This window comes from Bombina bombina, chromosome 2, assembly GCF_027579735.1.
Source record: "Bombina bombina isolate aBomBom1 chromosome 2, aBomBom1.pri, whole genome shotgun sequence".
Classification (NCBI taxonomy): domain Eukaryota; kingdom Metazoa; phylum Chordata; class Amphibia; order Anura; family Bombinatoridae; genus Bombina; species Bombina bombina.
In genome coordinates this window covers 280,716,170-280,736,767 of record NC_069500.1, presented here as the reverse complement: position 1 = coordinate 280,736,767, position 20,598 = coordinate 280,716,170, and the positions used below count along the sequence as shown (strand labels likewise).

At 35.9% G+C, this 20,598-nt stretch overlaps 1 protein-coding gene across 1 annotated transcript in view; it reads right to left on the bottom strand.

The window, feature by feature from the left end:
* LVRN (laeverin) overlaps positions 1 to 20,598 on the bottom strand; it is a 350,458-nt gene that overhangs the window by 152,522 nt on the left and 177,338 nt on the right. Inside the window, exon 6 of the mRNA XM_053701576.1 lies at positions 17,198 to 17,311. Within this exon, the coding sequence (XP_053557551.1) occupies positions 17,198 to 17,311 (114 nt within the window). The remainder of the gene's footprint in view (positions 1 to 17,197; positions 17,312 to 20,598) is intronic.

Here is a 20,598-nt window from a genome sequence, read left to right as displayed (position 1 = left end):
TTGTCATGGTACAGCACATGGTACAGGAAAAAAAAGGCAGACACAATTATAAGCTTAACCACATCCTTGATATGCAGAGTGAAAGTTATAAAAATTGGCTTTTAAATTCCTAACGCCTAGATTTAGAGTTTTGCGTTAGAAGGGGTGCGTTAGCTACACGTGTTTTTTTCCCCCGCACCTTTTAAACAACGCTGGTATTGAGAATTCTCTGAAGGGCTGCGTTAGGCTCCAGAAAGGGAGCGTACAGGCATATTTACCGCCACTTCAACTCTCAATACCAGCGTTGCTTACGGACGCGGCCAGCTTAAAAAACGTGCTCGTGCATGATATCCCAATAGGAAACAATGGGGCAGTTTGAACTGAAAAAAACCTAACACCGGCAAAAAAGCAGCGTTAAGCTCCTAACGCAGCCCCATTGTTTCCTATGGGGAAACACTTCCTAAGTCTGCACCTAACACCCTAACATGAACCCTGAGTCTAAACACCCCTAACCTTACACTTATTAACCCCTAATCTGCCGCCCCCGCTATCGTTGACCCCTGCATATTATTATTAACCCCTAATCTGCCGCTCTGTACACCGCCGCAACCTACATTATCCCTATGTACCCCTAATCTGCTGCCCCTAACATCGCCGACCCCTATATTATATTTATTAACCCCTAATCTCCCCCCCCCAACGTTGCGGCTACCTACCTACACTTTTTAACCCCTAATCTGCCGACCGGACCTCACCACTACTATAATAAATGTATTAACCCCTAATCTGCCCTCCCTAACATCGCCAACACCTAACTTCAAGTATTAACCCCTAATCTGCCGACCGGACCTCGCCGCTACTCTAATAAATGTATTAACCCCTAAAGCTAAGTCTAACCCTAACACTAACACCCCCCTAAGTTAAATATAATTTAAATCTAACTAAATAAAATAAATCTTATTAAATAAATTAATCCTATTTAAAACTAAATACTTACCTGTAAAATAAACCCTAATATAGCTACAATATAAATAATAATTATATTGTAGCTATTTTAGCATTTATATTTATTTTACAGGCAACTTTGTATTTATTTTAACCAGGTACGATAGCTATTAAATAGTTAATAACTATTTAATAGTTACCTAGTTAAAATAATTACTAAATTACCTGTAAAATAAATCCTAACCTAAGTTACAATTAAACCTAACACTACACTATCAATAAATTAATTAAATAAACTACATACAATTACCTACAATTATCTACAATTAAATCAACTAAAGTAAATTCCAAAAACAAACAAACACTAAATTACAAAAACAAACAAACACTAAATTACAAAAAAAAAAAAAAGATTACATGAATTTTAAACTAATTACACCTACTGTAAGCTACCCTAAAAAAAATAACAAAGCCCCCCAAAATTAAAAAATGCCCTACCCTTTTCTAAAATAAAAATTTAACAGCTCTTTTTCCTTACCAGCCCTTAAATGTGCCTTTTGCGGTGCATGCCCCAAAGAAAACAGCTCTTTTGCATTTAAATAAACATACAATACCCGCCCCCCCCCCCAACATTACAACCCACCACCCACATACACCTAATCTAACCCAAACCCCCCTTAAAAAACCTAACACTAAGCCCCTGAAGATCTTCCTACCTTATCTTCACCAGGCCGGGTATCACTGATCCATCCAGAAGAGGCTCCAAAGTCTTCATCCTATCCGGCAAGAAGAGGTCCAGAAGAGGGTCCGAAGTCTTCATCCTATCCGGCAAGTAGAGGGCATCTGGACCATTTGACATCTTCATCCAGGCGGCATCTTCTATCTTCTTCCATCCGGCACGGAGCGGGACCATCTTGAAGCAGCCGATGCGGATCCATCCTCTTCTTCCGGCGACTCCCGACGAATGAAGGTTCCATTAAATGACGTAATCCAAGATGGCGTCCCTCAAATTCCGATTGGCTGATAGGATTCTATCAGCTAATCGGAATTAAGGTAGGAAAAATCTGATTGGCTGATTGAATCAGCCAATCAGATTCAAGTTCAATCGGATTGGCTGATCGAATCAGCCAATCAGATTGAGCTTGCATTCTATTGGCTGTTCCGATCAGCCAATAGAATGCAAGATCAATCTGATTGGCCGATTGGATCAGCCAATCGATTGAACTTGAATCTGATTGGCTGATTCAATCAGCTAATCAGATTTTTTCTACCTTAATTCCGATTGGCTGATAGAATCCTATCAGCCAATCGGAATTCGAGGGACGCCATCTTGGATGACGTCACTTGAAGGAACCTTCATTTGTCGGGAGTCGCCGGAAGAAGAGGATAGATCCGCGTCGGATCAAAAGATCTGTTTTCTTTGGGGCTTGCCCCGCAAAAGGCCCTTTTAAGGGCTGGTAAGGTAAAAGAGCTGTTAAATTTTTATTTTAGAATAGGGTAGGGCATTTTTTTTATTTTGGGGGGCTTTGTTATTTTTTTAGGGGGCTTAGAGTAGGTGTAATTCGTTTAAAATTCATGTAATCTTTTTTTATTTTTTGTAATTTAGTGTTAGATTTTTTTTTAATTTAGTGGGTTTTTTTTTGTAATTTAGTTTAGTTGATTTAATTCTAGATACTTGAAGGTAGTTTAGTTAATTAATTTATTGATAGTGTAGTGTTAGGTGTAATTGTAACTTAGGTTAGGATTTATTTTACAGGTAATTTTGTAATTATTTTAACTAGGTAGCTATTAAAGAGTTATTAACTATTTAATAGCTATTGTACCTGGTTAAAATAAATACAAAGTTGCCTGTAAAATAAATATAAATCCTAAAATAGCTACAATATAATTATTCATTATATTTTAGCTATATTAGGGTTTATTTTACAGGTAAGTATTTAGCTTTAAATAGGATTAATTTATTTAATAGGAGTTAATTTATTTAGTTAGATTTAAATTATATTTAACTTAGGGGGGTGTTAGTGTTAGGGTTAGACTTAGCTTTAGGGGTTAATACATTTATTATAGTAGCGGCGAGGTCCGGTCGGCAGATTAGGGGTTAATACTTGAAGTTAGGTGTCGGCGATGTTAGGGAGGGCAGATTAGGGGTTAATAAAATTTATTATAGGGTTTTTGAGGCGGGAGTGAGGTGGTTTAGGGGTTAATACATTTATTATAGTAGCAGCGAGGTCCGGTCGGCAGATTAGGGGTTAAAAAGTGTAGGTAGGTAGCGGCGACGTTGGTGGGGGGCAGATTAGGGGTTAATAAATATAATATAGGGGTCGGCGGTGTTAGGGGCAGCAGATTAGGGGTACATAGGGATAATGTAGGTTGCGGCGGTGTGCAGTCGGCAGATTAGGGTTTAAAATTTTTTAATAGAGTGGCGGCGATGTGGGGGGGCCTCGGTTTAGGGGTACATAGGTAGTTTATGGGTGTTAGTGTACTTTAGAGCACAGTAGTTAAGAGCTTTATAAACCAGCGTTAGCCCATAAAGCTCTTAACTCCTGACTTTTTTCTGCGGCTGGAGTCTTGTCGTTCTAACGCTCACTTCAGCCAAGACTCTAAATACCAGCGTTAGAAAGATCCCATTGAAAAGATAGGATACGCAATTGACTTAAGGGGATCTGCGGTATGGAAAAGTCGCGGCTGGAAAGTGAGCGTTAGACCCTTACCTACAAGACTCTAAATACCAGCGGTAGGCCAAAACCAGCGTTAGGACCCCCTAACGCTGGTTTTGACGGCTAGTGCAGAACTCTAAATCTAGGCGTAAGTCTTTGAATGTTCTTTGTTGAAAAGCACTTGTGTATATGCACAAATCCCAGCAATGTCCTTTTGTATGCAGGGATATCTACTACAAATAGATATGGATAGATGAGTATCAACAGATCAAGAACACTGGCCAATAAATGGTCTAAAGTCCATTTTGAATATCCTTTGTTGAAGAGCACATGTGTACATGTGTGTATGCACAAATCCCAGCAATGTCCTTTTTTGTGTGCAGGGATAACTACCACAAATAGATGTAGAGAGATCAGTGTCAACAGATCAGGAACACTAACCAATAAATGGTCCAAAGTCCATCTTGCTGTTAAGACCCCTTGGGTCAACTGTACCATGACAGTGTTGAATGTGTTCACACATCAGCAGCTGCGTTTTTAAAAGCTGTTCTTTTTTCCTTCAAGCAGCATGTTCATGTGTTCACACCCAGGAGCTGTGATGATGACCTGCACAGTTCCGGATATACTAATTAGCCATGTGCATGCAAAACAAACACTAGAGGGGTGTGATCCAATTGTAAAGGGGCAGGAAACAGGAAGGGGCATGGCCTCACGGATGCATGCAATTTGTATTGTTTGACAAATCATTTGAGGGTATATAAGACTGCTTGTAAGGAGATATGTAACTCTGCCTCCCGGATGTCAGGATTATACAACGCTCCTCAAGCTGGGTGATGCCATTTGACAAAGGTGTCTGTGGATACCGAAACGTCATGGGACTATGCTTTTAACTTTTTTTCAATAAAAGTTATTTTTTTACTTATATTCAGTGAGTGCTGTCTTTGCTCTGGACTATATATATATATATATATATATATATATATATATACTGTATATATCTATCTATCTATATACAGTATATATAAAAAAAAACCTAAAATAATGTGGTTATAACTAAAGATGTAGCTGTGTTTAGAATTAAGCAATCACATTCAAAATCATGATAAATAGGAGTCAGTACACACCTGTCATCATTTAAAGTGCCTCTGATTAACCCTATATAAAGTTCAGCTGTTCTAGTAGGTCTTTCCTGACATTTTCTTAGTTGAATCCAACAGCAAAAGCCATGGTTCGCAGAGATCTCCCAAAGCATCAGAGGGATGTCATTGTTAAAAAGTATCAGTCAGGAGAAGGATACAAAAGAATTTCCAAGGCATTAGATATACCATGGAACACAGTGAAGACAGTCATCATCAAGTGGAGAAAATATGGCACAACAGTGACATTACCAAGAACTGGACGTCCCTCCAAAATTGTTGAGAAGAAAACTGGTCTAGGAGGCTGCCAAGAGGTCTACAGCAATATTAAAGGAGCTGCAGGAATATCTGGCAAGTACTGGCTGTGTGGTACATGTGACAACAATCTCCTGTATTCTTCATATGTATGGGCTATGGGGTAGAGTGGCAAGATGGAAGCCTTTTCTTACCAAGAAAAACATCCAAGTCTGGCTAAATTTTGCAAAAACACATCTGAAGTCTCCCAAAAGCATGTGTGAAAAGGTGATATGATCTGATGAAACCAAGGTTGAACTTTTTGGCCATATTTCCAAAAGATATGTTTGGCGCAAAAACAACACTGCATTTCACCAAAAGAACACCATACCCACAGTGAAGCATGGTGGTGGCAGCATCATGCTTTGAGGCTGTTTTTTTAGTCAGCTGGAACTGGGGCCTTAGTCAAGGTAGAGGGAATTATAAACAGTTCCAAATACCAGTCAATATTGGCACAAAACCTTCAGGATTCTGCTAGAAAGCTGAACATGAAGAGGAACTTCATCTTTCATTATGACAATGACCCAAAGCATACATCCAAATCAACAAAGGAATGGCTTCACCAGAAGAAGAAGATAAAAGTTTTGGAACGGCCCAGCCAGAGCCCAGACCTGAATCTGATCGAAAATCTGTTGGGTGATCTGAAGAGGGCTGTGCACAGGAGATGCCCTCGCAATCTGACAGATTTGGAGTGTATTTTGCAAAGAAGAGTGGGCAAATATTGCCAAGTCAAGATGTAGAAAAAATATAGTGGCAAGAGTCCCAAGAGATGGATAAAAAAAACAGGCTTTATTAAATCAAATTAAAAAACAAAAAACAGCGAAAAAGTGTCTAAAAGACTTAAGAGAAGAATGAGTAGATCAGTCTTACGCGTTTCGGCTAGCTGTTGCCGTAATCATAGACTGTAGCAAACAAACATTCTGAAGTCTATATATTCAAGTGCAATCAATTGCTTAATTAATTAAACTAATTCAGCTGTATTCTAGCAAGCAGAGAACAACAATGTTATAGGTGAAACAGAAAGCATTGATACTAACAGCTACATGTAGCCATTATCAGTAATCTATTACAAAGGCATGTTGTGCAGACAGACAAAATTTAGAGGAACATAAAAAATTATTAAATACAATGGTTGTTTTGATATACATATATATAAAGCTCTTATTTTAGAGAGTGATATACAAAATTTACAATAAACCATTTTATATAAAATTTAAATCAACCTCTATATACATATAGGGATATATTTTAATCTTATGGACCAGATTTGAACCTGCAACCAGTGTGTTCAAGGGCAGTTGACTTAACCACTAGGCCATAGCAGCCCAACTATATAACTTGAATTGAGAGCAAGGGCTTAAAGGAGACAATTAGAGTGGTTTTGATGTTTCTTGGACAAACTTGACATTTTGTTAGATTTAGTTTAGGAAATACTATAATATTAAGCAATATTATATCATTTAGTATAGGTTACAGTGAAACAACAGTAGAGTTATAATCAAAGAAAACAAAAATAAACAATTCCTGAGTAATAATACAGACTATAAATAAACTGTATAAAATAACTTACATAGGAAATATATATAACCACAATGAACAAGAGAAATATTTTTCTCATAGACTAGACTTCATGTGTATAGATAAACACATTTATATATATATACATATGTCTTATATTTAACTCCAGAAATTAATAAGGTCAAACTCTGAATTAAATCCGTATGGGACCTGGGTCTTAAGTTTAAACATCCAATAGACTTCTTGTCTTCCCAAAATTTTGGACCTATCACCTCCTCTCACTGGGGTCTTAATAGCCTCAATTATATTCCAGCTGAAAGATCTTACTGATTGATCGTGTACTTCTATAAAGTGTCTACTTAATTCAGAACAGGGGACTTTATTTCTAATGTCCCCTAAATGTTCTCTGATACGTGTTCTCACATCACGAGTTGTGAGTCCCACGTATTGACCCCTACATGATTTACATTCTGCAAGATATACAACATAAGAGGAGCTGCAGTTCAAGCAGCCCTGTATTTTAAAAGATTCTCCCGTCACATAAGATGTAAATGTGTCTGTTACATTATGGTAATCACATGCTTTACAGCGGTTACTACCGCATTTAAAGCTTCCATTATGCTGTAACCATGAACTAGAGTTAGTATGTGTTTGTTTATTCTTTAGCATACTAGGAGAGAGAGTATTGGCTAAGGTATTATTTTTGGTATAGACAAATCTACAACCATCACCAATAACTCCTTTTAGTGTTTCGTCTCCATAAAGGATTGGAAGATACTTGTTAACAATGCCACAAATGTCATTGTACTGGTTAGAATATTTGGTGATGAATGTAGGTCTATTATCATTTTTTCTTTCTTTCTTACTTTGTAATAGATCTTCTCTTTTATATCCATCAACTTCTTTCTTAATCTTAAGAACTTCCATTTTATGATAGCCTCTATTAATAAGGCGATCAGCCAATTCATTACTTTCCTTGATGTAATCAGTATTTTTAGAACAATTACGTTTTACCCGCATCATTTGTCCTTTAATGATGCCTTTAAAGACATGTTTAGGGTGACTACTGGTTGCATAGAGTAATGCATTACCAGCAATCGGTTTACGGTATAAAGTGGTATTTACACATTTGTGATGAAGTTCACCGAGGAGTGTAACATCCAAAAAATTAATTTTGGTTTTATTCCACTCCTTTGTGAAAGATAGCCCCATCTGGTTGCTATTAAGGTAATTCAAAAATTCATTTGCTTTGTTTTCATCAGCTTCCCATATTAAGACCAGATCGTCTATAAATCTCTTGTAATAAATTAAATACTCACGAAAAGGATTATTATCACAGTATATATATGTTTCTTCCAGCCAACCCATAACTAGGTTTGCGTATGAGGGCGCAAATTTCGCCCCCATCGCAGTCCCCTGTTTTTGGATATAATGATCATTTTCAAATGTGAAACTATTATGTTCCAATAAGAATTCTATAACCTTGAGTATATATTTCTTAAAGGTATTGTCAAATTTAGTGTCTTTGTCTAGATAATATTCAATGGCTTGTAAACCAGTAGAATGAGGAATCGATGAATAAAGCGATACAGCATCTATTGTAAGCCAGCTGTAGCTTTCTTTCCAATCGCAATCATTAAAGATATTAATAATGTGCATAGTGTCTCTGACATAACTAGTCAGTGAAAGGACAAACGGCTGTAGTATATCATCAACCCATTCTGACACATGCTCCAATAGGGAGCCATTGCCGGAAACGATAGGTCTACCTTTGATATTGTCTAGGCCTTTATGTGTCTTGGGTAGATGATAAAACACAGCCGTTCTGGGAAACTCAACATACAGATAATCAAATGTAGGTGCATCAATAAATCCATTTCTTTTGCCTTCATTAAGAAGTTTAAATAATTGCTTTTGAAAATCAATACGAGGATTATAGCTGACCTTTTTATATACATTGGGGTCTTCTAATTGCCTTTTGGCCTCCGCCACATACCAAGATCTATCACAAACTACTACACTGCTGCCTTTATCAGCTCGCTTGATGATAATGCTTTCATTTCTTTCAAGAGACATAAGAGCATTTCTCTCTTTTTTAGTTAAATTGTTTTGTTTTCTGCCCCTAGTTTTGTTGGTGTTTAGGTGAGTTAAGTCCTCTACTACTCTTTTTTGAAAGAGCTCTAGTTGTTTACCTCTGGATTGTAATGGATAAAAATTTGATTTACACTTAAAGCCTATATGTTTATCTTTAAGCTGTTCACTTTCAGGGGGATTGGAATCCTCATTTAGAAGTTGTTCAAGGTCCCTGCGAGTGCAGAGATCTTGAAAATTGAGATCATTAATTTTCCAACTACCCGTGGTGAGTTCCTGTTCTCTCTCTGCTGGTATGTCAGTTTGTTGTTTAAAAAAATGCTTCTTAAGGGTTAGGGACCTAACAAATTTGTTGATATCCAAAATAGTTTGAAATAGAACAAAATCTTTAGAAGGGCAAAAATTTAACCCATAACTTAAAACTTTACGTTCGGTCTCGTTCAAACTATAAGAGGATATATTAATCACTGTATTTAAACATATTTCCGATTGTTTTTGCCTTCTCTCCGTGGATACCTTACTTGTTTCTTTTCTGTCCCTTTCTGTTCCTTTAAAATTGTCTGCTGTCCCCCTCCTTTTGAGGCATCCTGTCCTTCCTGAAAAAACCTCCATGTTATCTTTTGTTTTAGGTTTAGCTCCTAATCCTGAAACACTAGGTTGTATATTTATTGTCTGGATATTTAAATTTTCATGAGTACCTTCGTTTGGGTTAGTTATGGATTCAGTAGATCTAGTATCCCAGTCAGAAGCTGAGCTTCCTTCTGAGGCATAAAAATCTGTCCCTGAAGCAGAGCTTTCCTCATCTGTAAACTCCTGTCTATCTGCAGCAAAGCTTACCTTTTTTCTATTGCGTCTATTTTTCTTATGTAAAGATTTACCTGAAAAATTGGTATCATTTATTACTTGACTAGTACTTTTTTCTTGTATTTGATTGGAACTTTTGGGGTTAAAGTGTACTGCTCTTCTAAACTTCCTACGCCAGACATATACTGTCTTATTTGCGTAGTCTTTGCTATCTCTCTGATACTTAGAAAATTTAGTATTCATAATGCTTTGCTTAGTGGCTTCAATAGTCTCATGGAGCATGGTATCAAACTTTTCATATCTTGTATCTTCTTTATATTTACACATTTCTGCTTGTAATGCACAAATGTCATCTTTATATTTTTGGATTAACTGTGTTTTATGTTTAATTAATAGTCCCATGAGTCTAATAGAACACTCCGTCAAGATGTCATTCCATTCAGTGATAAAGTCCTTATCATCAGTATCAAAGGTAGGAAATTTCTGTAATCTTAGTCCCCGTGGTATTATGCCTTTATTAATGTATCTGGTGAAAGTCCAATTATCCATGCGAAGTCTAAGTTCTTTTAATTTATAGTCCTCCAGCATTGCAAACAAATCACCAAGTTTTGCATTTTTGATACATACTTTAGATAAGTCTTCTAGTTCACAATCATCCAAGTCCCAATCATCATCTGTACATAGCGAATAAAACTGCTTATCCGTTATTAACTCCATTCCAGAGTAGTTCAAAAAAAAAATTTGCCTGCTATAGATTTTTTAGTTGTATATTGATTGAAAAAAAGCCTTTAACACTGTGTTAAAGGCTTTTTTTCAATCAATATACAACTAAAAAATCTATAGCAGGCAAATTTTTTTTTGAACTACTCTGGAATGGAGTTAATAACGGATAAGCAGTTTTATTCGCTATGTACAGATGATGATTGGGACTTGGATGATTGTGAACTAGAAGACTTATCTAAAGTATGTATCAAAAATGCAAAACTTGGTGATTTGTTTGCAATGCTGGAGGACTATAAATTAAAAGAACTTAGACTTCGCATGGATAATTGGACTTTCACCAGATACATTAATAAAGGCATAATACCACGGGGACTAAGATTACAGAAATTTCCTACCTTTGATACTGATGATAAGGACTTTATCACTGAATGGAATGACATCTTGACGGAGTGTTCTATTAGACTCATGGGACTATTAATTAAACATAAAACACAGTTAATCCAAAAATATAAAGATGACATTTGTGCATTACAAGCAGAAATGTGTAAATATAAAGAAGATACAAGATATGAAAAGTTTGATACCATGCTCCATGAGACTATTGAAGCCACTAAGCAAAGCATTATGAATACTAAATTTTCTAAGTATCAGAGAGATAGCAAAGACTACGCAAATAAGACAGTATATGTCTGGCGTAGGAAGTTTAGAAGAGCAGTACACTTTAACCCCAAAAGTTCCAATCAAATACAAGAAAAAAGTACTAGTCAAGTAATAAATGATACCAATTTTTCAGGTAAATCTTTACATAAGAAAAATAGACGCAATAGAAAAAAGGTAAGCTTTGCTGCAGATAGACAGGAGTTTACAGATGAGGAAAGCTCTGCTTCAGGGACAGATTTTTCTGCCTCAGAAGGAAGCTCAGCTTCTGACTGGGATACTAGATCTACTGAATCCATAACTAACCCAAACGAAGGTACTCATGAAAATTTAAATATCCAGACAATAAATATACAACCTAGTGTTTCAGGATTAGGAGCTAAACCTAAAACAAAAGATAACATGGAGGTTTTTCAGGAAGGACAGGATGCCTCAAAAGGAGGGGGACAGCAGACAATTTTAAAGGAACAGAAAGGGACAGAAAAGAAACAAGTAAGGTATCCACGGAGAGAAGGCAAAAACAATCGGAAATATGTTTAAATACAGTGATTAATATATCCTCTTATAGTTTGAACGAGACCGAACGTAAAGTTTTAAGTTATGGGTTAAATTTTTGCCCTTCTAAAGATTTTGTTCTATTTCAAACTATTTTGGATATCAACAAATTTGTTAGGTCCCTAACCCTTAAGAAGCATTTTTTTAAACAACAAACTGACATACCAGCAGAGAGAGAACAGGAACTCACCACGGGTAGTTGGAAAATTAATGATCTCAATTTTCAAGATCTCTGCACTCGCAGGGACCTTGAACAACTTCTAAATGAGGATTCCAATCCCCCTGAAAGTGAACAGCTTAAAGATAAACATATAGGCTTTAAGTGTAAATCAAATTTTTATCCATTACAATCCAGAGGTAAACAACTAGAGCTCTTTCAAAAAAGAGTAGTAGAGGACTTAACTCACCTAAACACCAACAAAACTAGGGGCAGAAAACAAAACAATTTAACTAAAAAAGAGAGAAATGCTCTTATGTCTCTTGAAAGAAATGAAAGCATTATCATCAAGCGAGCTGATAAAGGCAGCAGTGTAGTAGTTTGTGATAGATCTTGGTATGTGGCGGAGGCCAAAAGGCAATTAGAAGACCCCAATGTATATAAAAAGGTCAGCTATAATCCTCGTATTGATTTTCAAAAGCAATTATTTAAACTTCTTAATGAAGGCAAAAGAAATGGATTTATTGATGCACCTACATTTGATTATCTGTATGTTGAGTTTCCCAGAACGGCTGTGTTTTATCATCTACCCAAGACACATAAAGGCCTAGACAATATCAAAGGTAGACCTATCGTTTCCGGCAATGGCTCCCTATTGGAGCATGTGTCAGAATGGGTTGATGATATACTACAGCCGTTTGTCCTTTCACTGACTAGTTATGTCAGAGACACTATGCACATTATTAATATCTTTAATGATTGCGATTGGAAAGAAAGCTACAGCTGGCTTACAATAGATGCTGTATCGCTTTATTCATCGATTCCTCATTCTACTGGTTTACAAGCCATTGAATATTATCTAGACAAAGACACTAAATTTGACAATACCTTTAAGAAATATATACTCAAGGTTATAGAATTCTTATTGGAACATAATAGTTTCACATTTGAAAATGATCATTATATCCAAAAACAGGGGACTGCGATGGGGGCGAAATTTGCGCCCTCATACGCAAACCTAGTTATGGGTTGGCTGGAAGAAACATATATATACTGTGATAATAATCCTTTTCGTGAGTATTTAATTTATTACAAGAGATTTATAGACGATCTGGTCTTAATATGGGAAGCTGATGAAAACAAAGCAAATGAATTTTTGAATTACCTTAATAGCAACCAGATGGGGCTATCTTTCACAAAGGAGTGGAATAAAACCAAAATTAATTTTTTGGATGTTACACTCCTCGGTGAACTTCATCACAAATGTGTAAATACCACTTTATACCGTAAACCGATTGCTGGTAATGCATTACTCTATGCAACCAGTAGTCACCCTAAACATGTCTTTAAAGGCATCATTAAAGGACAAATGATGCGGGTAAAACGTAATTGTTCTAAAAATACTGATTACATCAAGGAAAGTAATGAATTGGCTGATCGCCTTATTAATAGAGGCTATCATAAAATGGAAGTTCTTAAGATTAAGAAAGAAGTTGATGGATATAAAAGAGAAGATCTATTACAAAGTAAGAAAGAAAGAAAAAATGATAATAGACCTACATTCATCACCAAATATTCTAACCAGTACAATGACATTTGTGGCATTGTTAACAAGTATCTTCCAATCCTTTATGGAGACGAAACACTAAAAGGAGTTATTGGTGATGGTTGTAGATTTGTCTATACCAAAAATAATACCTTAGCCAATACTCTCTCTCCTAGTATGCTAAAGAATAAACAAACACATACTAACTCTAGTTCATGGTTACAGCATAATGGAAGCTTTAAATGCGGTAGTAACCGCTGTAAAGCATGTGATTACCATAATGTAACAGACACATTTACATCTTATGTGACGGGAGAATCTTTTAAAATACAGGGCTGCTTGAACTGCAGCTCCTCTTATGTTGTATATCTTGCAGAATGTAAATCATGTAGGGGTCAATACGTGGGACTCACAACTCGTGATGTGAGAACACGTATCAGAGAACATTTAGGGGACATTAGAAATAAAGTCCCCTGTTCTGAATTAAGTAGACACTTTATAGAAGTACACGATCAATCAGTAAGATCTTTCAGCTGGAATATAATTGAGGCTATTAAGACCCCAGTGAGAGGAGGTGATAGGTCCAAAATTTTGGGAAGACAAGAAGTCTATTGGATGTTTAAACTTAAGACCCAGGTCCCATACGGATTTAATTCAGAGTTTGACCTTATTAATTTCTGGAGTTAAATATAAGACATATGTATATATATATAAATGTGTTTATCTATACACATGAAGTCTAGTCTATGAGAAAAATATTTCTCTTGTTCATTGTGGTTATATATATTTCCTATGTAAGTTATTTTATACAGTTTATTTATAGTCTGTATTATTACTCAGGAATTGTTTATTTTTGTTTTCTTTGATTATAACTCTACTGTTGTTTCACTGTAACCTATACTAAATGATATAATATTGCTTAATATTATAGTATTTCCTAAACTAAATCTAACAAAATGTCAAGTTTGTCCAAGAAACATCAAAACCACTCTAATTGTCTCCTTTAAGCCCTTGCTCTCAATTCAAGTTATATAGTTGGGCTGCTATGGCCTAGTGGTTAAGTCAACTGCCCTTGAACACACTGGTTGCAGGTTCAAATCTGGTCCATAAGATTAAAATATATCCCTATATGTATATAGAGGTTGATTTAAATTTTATATAAAATGGTTTATTGTAAATTTTGTATATCACTCTCTAAAATAAGAGCTTTATATATATGTATATCAAAACAACCATTGTATTTAATAATTTTTTATGTTCCTCTAAATTTTGTCTGTCTGCACAACATGCCTTTGTAATAGATTACTGATAATGGCTACATGTAGCTGTTAGTATCAATGCTTTCTGTTTCACCTATAACATTGTTGTTCTCTGCTTGCTAGAATACAGCTGAATTAGTTTAATTAATTAAGCAATTGATTGCACTTGAATATATAGACTTCAGAATGTTTGTTTGCTACAGTCTATGATTACGGCAACAGCTAGCCGAAACGCGTAAGACTGATCTACTCATTCTTCTCTTAAGTCTTTTAGACACTTTTTCGCTGTTTTTTGTTTTTTAATTTGATTTAATAAAGCCTGTTTTTTTTTTTTTTTTTTTTTTTTTTTTTTTTTTTTTTTTTTTTTTATCCATCTCTTGGGACTCTTGCCACTATATTTTTTCTATTTCATTACTAAGGGCTGTGAGGAGCCCGACGCTACTGGTCCCAGAGTTAAGGTAGAGCTTTACACTGTGCCTTGGAGCCGCTTGCTGTGGAGGATTATTTAAAGGAAACACCGGAGAAGCTGACGTCACATCTGGTCACGTCCGGTAGAAGTCCCGTACCCGCGCTGTAGTTGAACCAAGGAAGAGGTGAGTTTGACGGTCGCTCTTAATTGCGTGGCTGTCCCTCTACCCGGATTCAGGTTTCTTCGCCCACCTGGAGAGGACATAGGAGTCTCAGGCCTGCACTGACAGGAGCATCAGGATAAGGGCCGATACTACTCCGCGTAAGTACGGGTGAAGCCCGAGACGTGACAGTCTAATTTATCATATTTATGATTTTCTGTGACCGCCGTGTCAAGTATACTGAGTGACCACTTACTTTCCTTATTGTCCACATTGGTCATTGACTGTATTTGGCTCTTATATTTATGTTCCATATACACAGTGTGATACTGCTCATTTCTCACAAGTCAAGATGTGCCATGCTGATAGACTCATACCCAAAAAGACTGAGTGCTGTAATAAAATCAAAAGATGCTTCAACAAAGTCTTAGTTTACGGTTGTGCACACTTATCCAACCATACTATTTTAGTTTTTTATTTTTACTTCCCTCCACCTAAAAGTTTTCAGTTTGTTTTTCAATTGAGTTGCACAGTTTATAGGTCACATTAAAGGTGGAAAAAGTTCTGAAATGATTTATCTTTGTCTCATTTTTTTACATCACAGAAACCTGACATTTTAACAGGGGTGTGTAGACTTTTATATCCACTGTATATATGATCTTACAGGCTGTAAGATTTGGATATTATAGATCACAGGTTACTTGACCTTAATAGTCAACTACTACATTAATATTGTGTTTCTTTTATAGCAAATGAATGGCAATGGGTATTAAATGGTACAGCAATTTATAAATTTTTTTTTATTTTTTCCCCCTTTAATTTCCCACATCCACTGTCCCTAGAAAAATATCACCCATAGTCATTTTTGTTAAAGACTGGGATGGTGAAAGTAAAAGAAAAACCAAATGGAGTTGAAGGTGTAGAGATTGTGAAACACAATGAGGGCCCGATTCTCTAAAGCTCTATGATCTGGTGAGATTATATACGATGCCCCACCAATATTATGAGGCCCCTCACAGACTGTATTAAAGGCAAAGGGGAGTGCACGAATATGCTTTATGTGAAGGAGAGACACGTACTTTACAATATATGCTCAGTAAAATATGCTGCTGATTTCTTTCTATGACAGAGAGTTTTTAAGAATCTGGCCCTGAGAAAGGGGCTAATAAAGATGATAAGAGAAAGTTAAAAAAGAGGGAGACAAAAAAGGGAATAGAAAAAAAGATAGATAAAGGCAGAATTTAACCCTTTCTTAAAATAATATCAGAATTTAGAATTTGTATTGTACAAATATTTAATAAATGACTAGTAGCATTTTCCTGTGAACAAAAGAACCTCCAGCATATTTGTATGTGTGTGTATGTGAGATTGTGTGTGAGTGTGAACGAAAGTGTGGGAGTGCTTGTGTGTATGTGTACGAGCGAGTGAGCATGTGTGTGTGTGAGAGCGAGTGAGAGTGTGTGTGTGTGAGTCTGTGTGTGTTTTTGTGGCTTTGTGAATAATATTTATTTAAGTTTTAATTATACATTTTGCTTGTAATGGGAAGCATCTACACCATGCAATTGAATTTATCCTAAGTCAAATTTCCTCTTACGTATTATAATATATTACAATAACACCATTTAACACACTAGAATCCAAAAGACAGGATGACCAAAAAGCACATCCACACCTGCAGACATTGACAGGGAAGGCCAACCTCTTATTCACATATGTATATAGCAAGTCCAGCCACAGGGATAAAATGATGACCATAATCATAACATGAGGTCAAGGTAAAAACCAGACAACATTTCAAGTCCAAAGACATGATTAAGGGCATTTGGGCTTGAAACTTTGTCTAATTTTACACTGACTCTTGTAATATAATAAAGGTCATCATCTTTATCCCTGTGGCTACACTTGCTTTATACCATTTAAGACACTGTAAATCGCGTGTCTGCGGTGTTAATTTAGAGTATTTTCTAACCAGGCTAAAATCAAAGACCTAAACAATGAATTTTGTACAAAAAAAGCATTGTTAAGCTTTTAATCAGGAATAGTATATACCCCTAGCTCTGAGTGTGTTCTGGTTCTTTTTGTGTTCTGTCTTAAGCTGACCATACTCCATAATAGACTCTAATTTACAAAATTAACCATTGAAAACATAGACAACCCCACATATCTATTGGCGGTTTATAATACACCGGCAAGCATGGAAGCAAAAAGTATTTTTGTCAGTACAAGCACATTTATAAATCTCCTCTTTTTGATGTAACAAAGAATAATAAGATTGCAATGTCCATTTTAGTAAACACGAGAACTTACCAGTTTTAATCTGGGGTCAATAAAGCTAGCACCAACGTATTCCATGTAAGATGCAAAACCTTCATTCAGCCAAATATCATTCCACCATTTCATGGTAACAAGGTTTCCAAACCACTTGAATAGAAAATAGAAAATACATTTTTTTACATTGTATTTCTACTATATATGTTAGAGGTATTTTTTCTTCACAGTATAATAAACTAAAATGGTGGTTACAATACAAAATAGAGTCAGTAGGGTTATACATATACTTACAATATATTACCTTTTTTAGTAACTGTTATCAGTTATTTGCAATTTTTTATTTCTCATCAGATAAAAAATGTTTACTGCATGTGAGATATAAATGATGAAATACTTATGATTCCAGAAAACTGTAAGTTGCATCCAATTTCAAATGATGTCAAAGGATATATTAATATATTTGACTGTATTAGTTTTATTTTATTACAGTTACTGACACACTGAATCTAGAAAAATGTAATCAGAACACTCACCAAATGCAAACCTCCATGCTAAATACCTAGCACAACATTTCTTAATCATTTAGAGGTGCCACAGCCAGAAACTGGGAGTTTTGAAAGGAATTGGGGATGTTAAAAAGCCTGGTAAAAACCTTGTAAAATCTAGGAAATCTACATATGGGCGTTTGGAGGGGTCACATGGCCCTGGACTTTGCTCCTTACATCTAAGCATAATCACCCACTCTAATGATGACAATAAGCCATAATTGTTTAAATAATATGCAACACATGTGCTACTGATACTATTATGATCAGTACTAACGGCTAGATTACGAGTTGTGCGTTAAGGTAAAAAAGCAGCGTTATCAGGTCTTAAGTCTTGCAGGTATAGGGGCACCGCACACTTTTTTGGCCTTACTGCAAACCTACTTACGTAAATTTTGTAAAGGCTTTTTTCTATGGGACTTCCATAGCGCCAGTATTACGAGTTTGTCCTGGAAGGCCAAAAAGTGAGCGGTACAGCCTCTACCTCCAAGATCCCTACCGCATTTTAAAGTCAGTAGTTACGAGTTTTACACTACAACGCTGTAGCATAAAACTCATAACTAAAGTGTTAAAAAGTACACTAACACCCATAAACTACCTATTAACCCCTAAACCGAGGCCCTCCCGCATCGCAAACACTATAATAACATTTTTAACCCCTAATCTGCTGCTCCGGACATCACCACCACTATAATAAACATATTTACCTCTAAATCGCCGCACTCCTGTCTTGCAAACACTAGTTAAATATTATTAACCCCTAATCTGCTGTCCCTAACCTCGCCGCCACCTACATTACAGTTTTTAACCCCTAATCTGCCGCCCCCAACCTTGCCGCCACTGTTCTAAATTTATTAACTCTTTAAACCTAAGTCTAACCCTAACACCCCCTAACTTAAATATCATTTAAATAAATCTAAATAAAATGAATATCATTAACTAAATTATTCCTATTTAAAAATAAATACTTACCTGTAAAATAAACCCTAAGCTAGCTACAATATAACTAATAGTTACATTGTAGCTAGCTTAGGGTTTATTTTTATTTTACAGGCAAGTTTGTATTTATTTTATCTAGGTAGAATAGTTACTAAATAGTTATTAACTATTTAATAACTACCTAGCTAAAATAAATACAAATTTACCTGTAAAATAAAACCTAACCTATGTTACAATAACACCTAACCTAACCCTACAATTAAATAAATTCCCTACATTAAATGCAATTAAATAAATTAAATAAAATTAGCTAAATTGCAAAAAAAACAAACACTAAATTACAGAAAATAAAAACAAATGACATGATCTTTAAACTAATTACACCTAATCTAATAGCCCTATCAAAATAAAAAAAGCCCACCCAAAATAGAAAAAAACCCCTAGCCTAAACTAAACTACCAATAGCCCTTAAATGGGCCTTTTGCGGGGCATTGCCCCAAAGAAATCAGCTCTTTTACCTGTAAAAAAAAAATACAAACAACCCCCCCCCAACAGTAAAACCCACCACCCACACAACCAAACCCCCCAAATAAAACCCTAACTAAAAAAAAACCTAAGCTCCCCATTGCCCTGAAAAGGGAACTTAATCACACAATATGGCCATATTTTGCTTAGCCAGTCACCACTTCCAAGGTGCCCCAATTCGACTGGTCCTACTCTAAAAAAAGAATAGTTGTCTCTTGATGTATATGCAGGCAATTTTTTGCAGCAGTAAAAAATATGTTGTGCTTTTGAAAATGGATGTGCGCTGATACCTCTTTGTTTGTTTAATACTGGGTCATATTGGCAAAACTCCCAGATGTTAATTTAAACCTTTTGTAAGGTGTGCTAAAAAAACAAATTTTGTATTTGTATTTAAAATTACCAGGGAGACTGACCATCTCCCATTGGTTTAAGCACCCCACCCAAGTTCAGGTGTGCTCATAACAGTGTTAAAGAGTTGTGAATAAAAAGCCAGGGAGTCTCATTCTATTATGAAGAGTAAAAGCAGGAATGTTTCAGCCCTCTGTGGCACAAGGACTTAGAGTAGGACCAGTCGAATTGGGGCACCTTGGAAGTGGTGACTGGCTAAGCAAAATATGGCCATATTGTGTGACTAAGTTCCCAATATTTTTAAAAAAAGAATAGTTGTCTCTTAATGTATATGCAGGCAAATTTTTGCAGCAGTAAAAAATATGTTGTGCTTTTGAAAATGGATGTGCGCTGATACCTCTTTGTTTGTGTAATTACTGGGTCATATTGGCAGCAGTCCCAGATGTTGATTTAAACTTTTTGTAAGGTGTGCTAAAAAAACAAATTTTGTATTTGTATTTAAAATTACCAGGGAGACTGACCATCTCCCATTGGTTTAAGCACCCCACCCAAGTTCAGGTGTGCTCATAACAGTATTAAAGAGTTGTGAATAAAAAGCCAGGGAGTCTCATTCTATTATGAAGAGTAAAAGCAGGAATGTTTCAGCCCTCTGTGGCACAAGGACTTAGAGTAGGACCAGTCGAATTGGGGCACCTTGGAAGTGGTGACTGGCTAAGCAAAGTATGGCCATATTGTGTGACTAAGTTCCCAATATTTTTTAAAAAAGAATAGTTGTCTCTTGATGTATATGCAGGCAATTTTTTGCAGCAGTAAAAAATATGTTGTGCTTTGGAAAATGGATGTGCGCTGATACCTCTTTGTTTGTATAATTACTGGGTCATATTGGCAGCACTCCCAGATGTTGATTTAAACTTTTTGTAAGGTGTGCTAAAAAAACAAATTTTGTATTTGCATTTAGCTCTATTGCTGCCCAAAGCCCTATCCTAAAAATAAAACCCACCCAATACACCCTTAAAAAATCCTAACACTAACCCCAGAAAATTTACTTACCGGGAGAAGTATTCATCCAAGCAGCAAGAT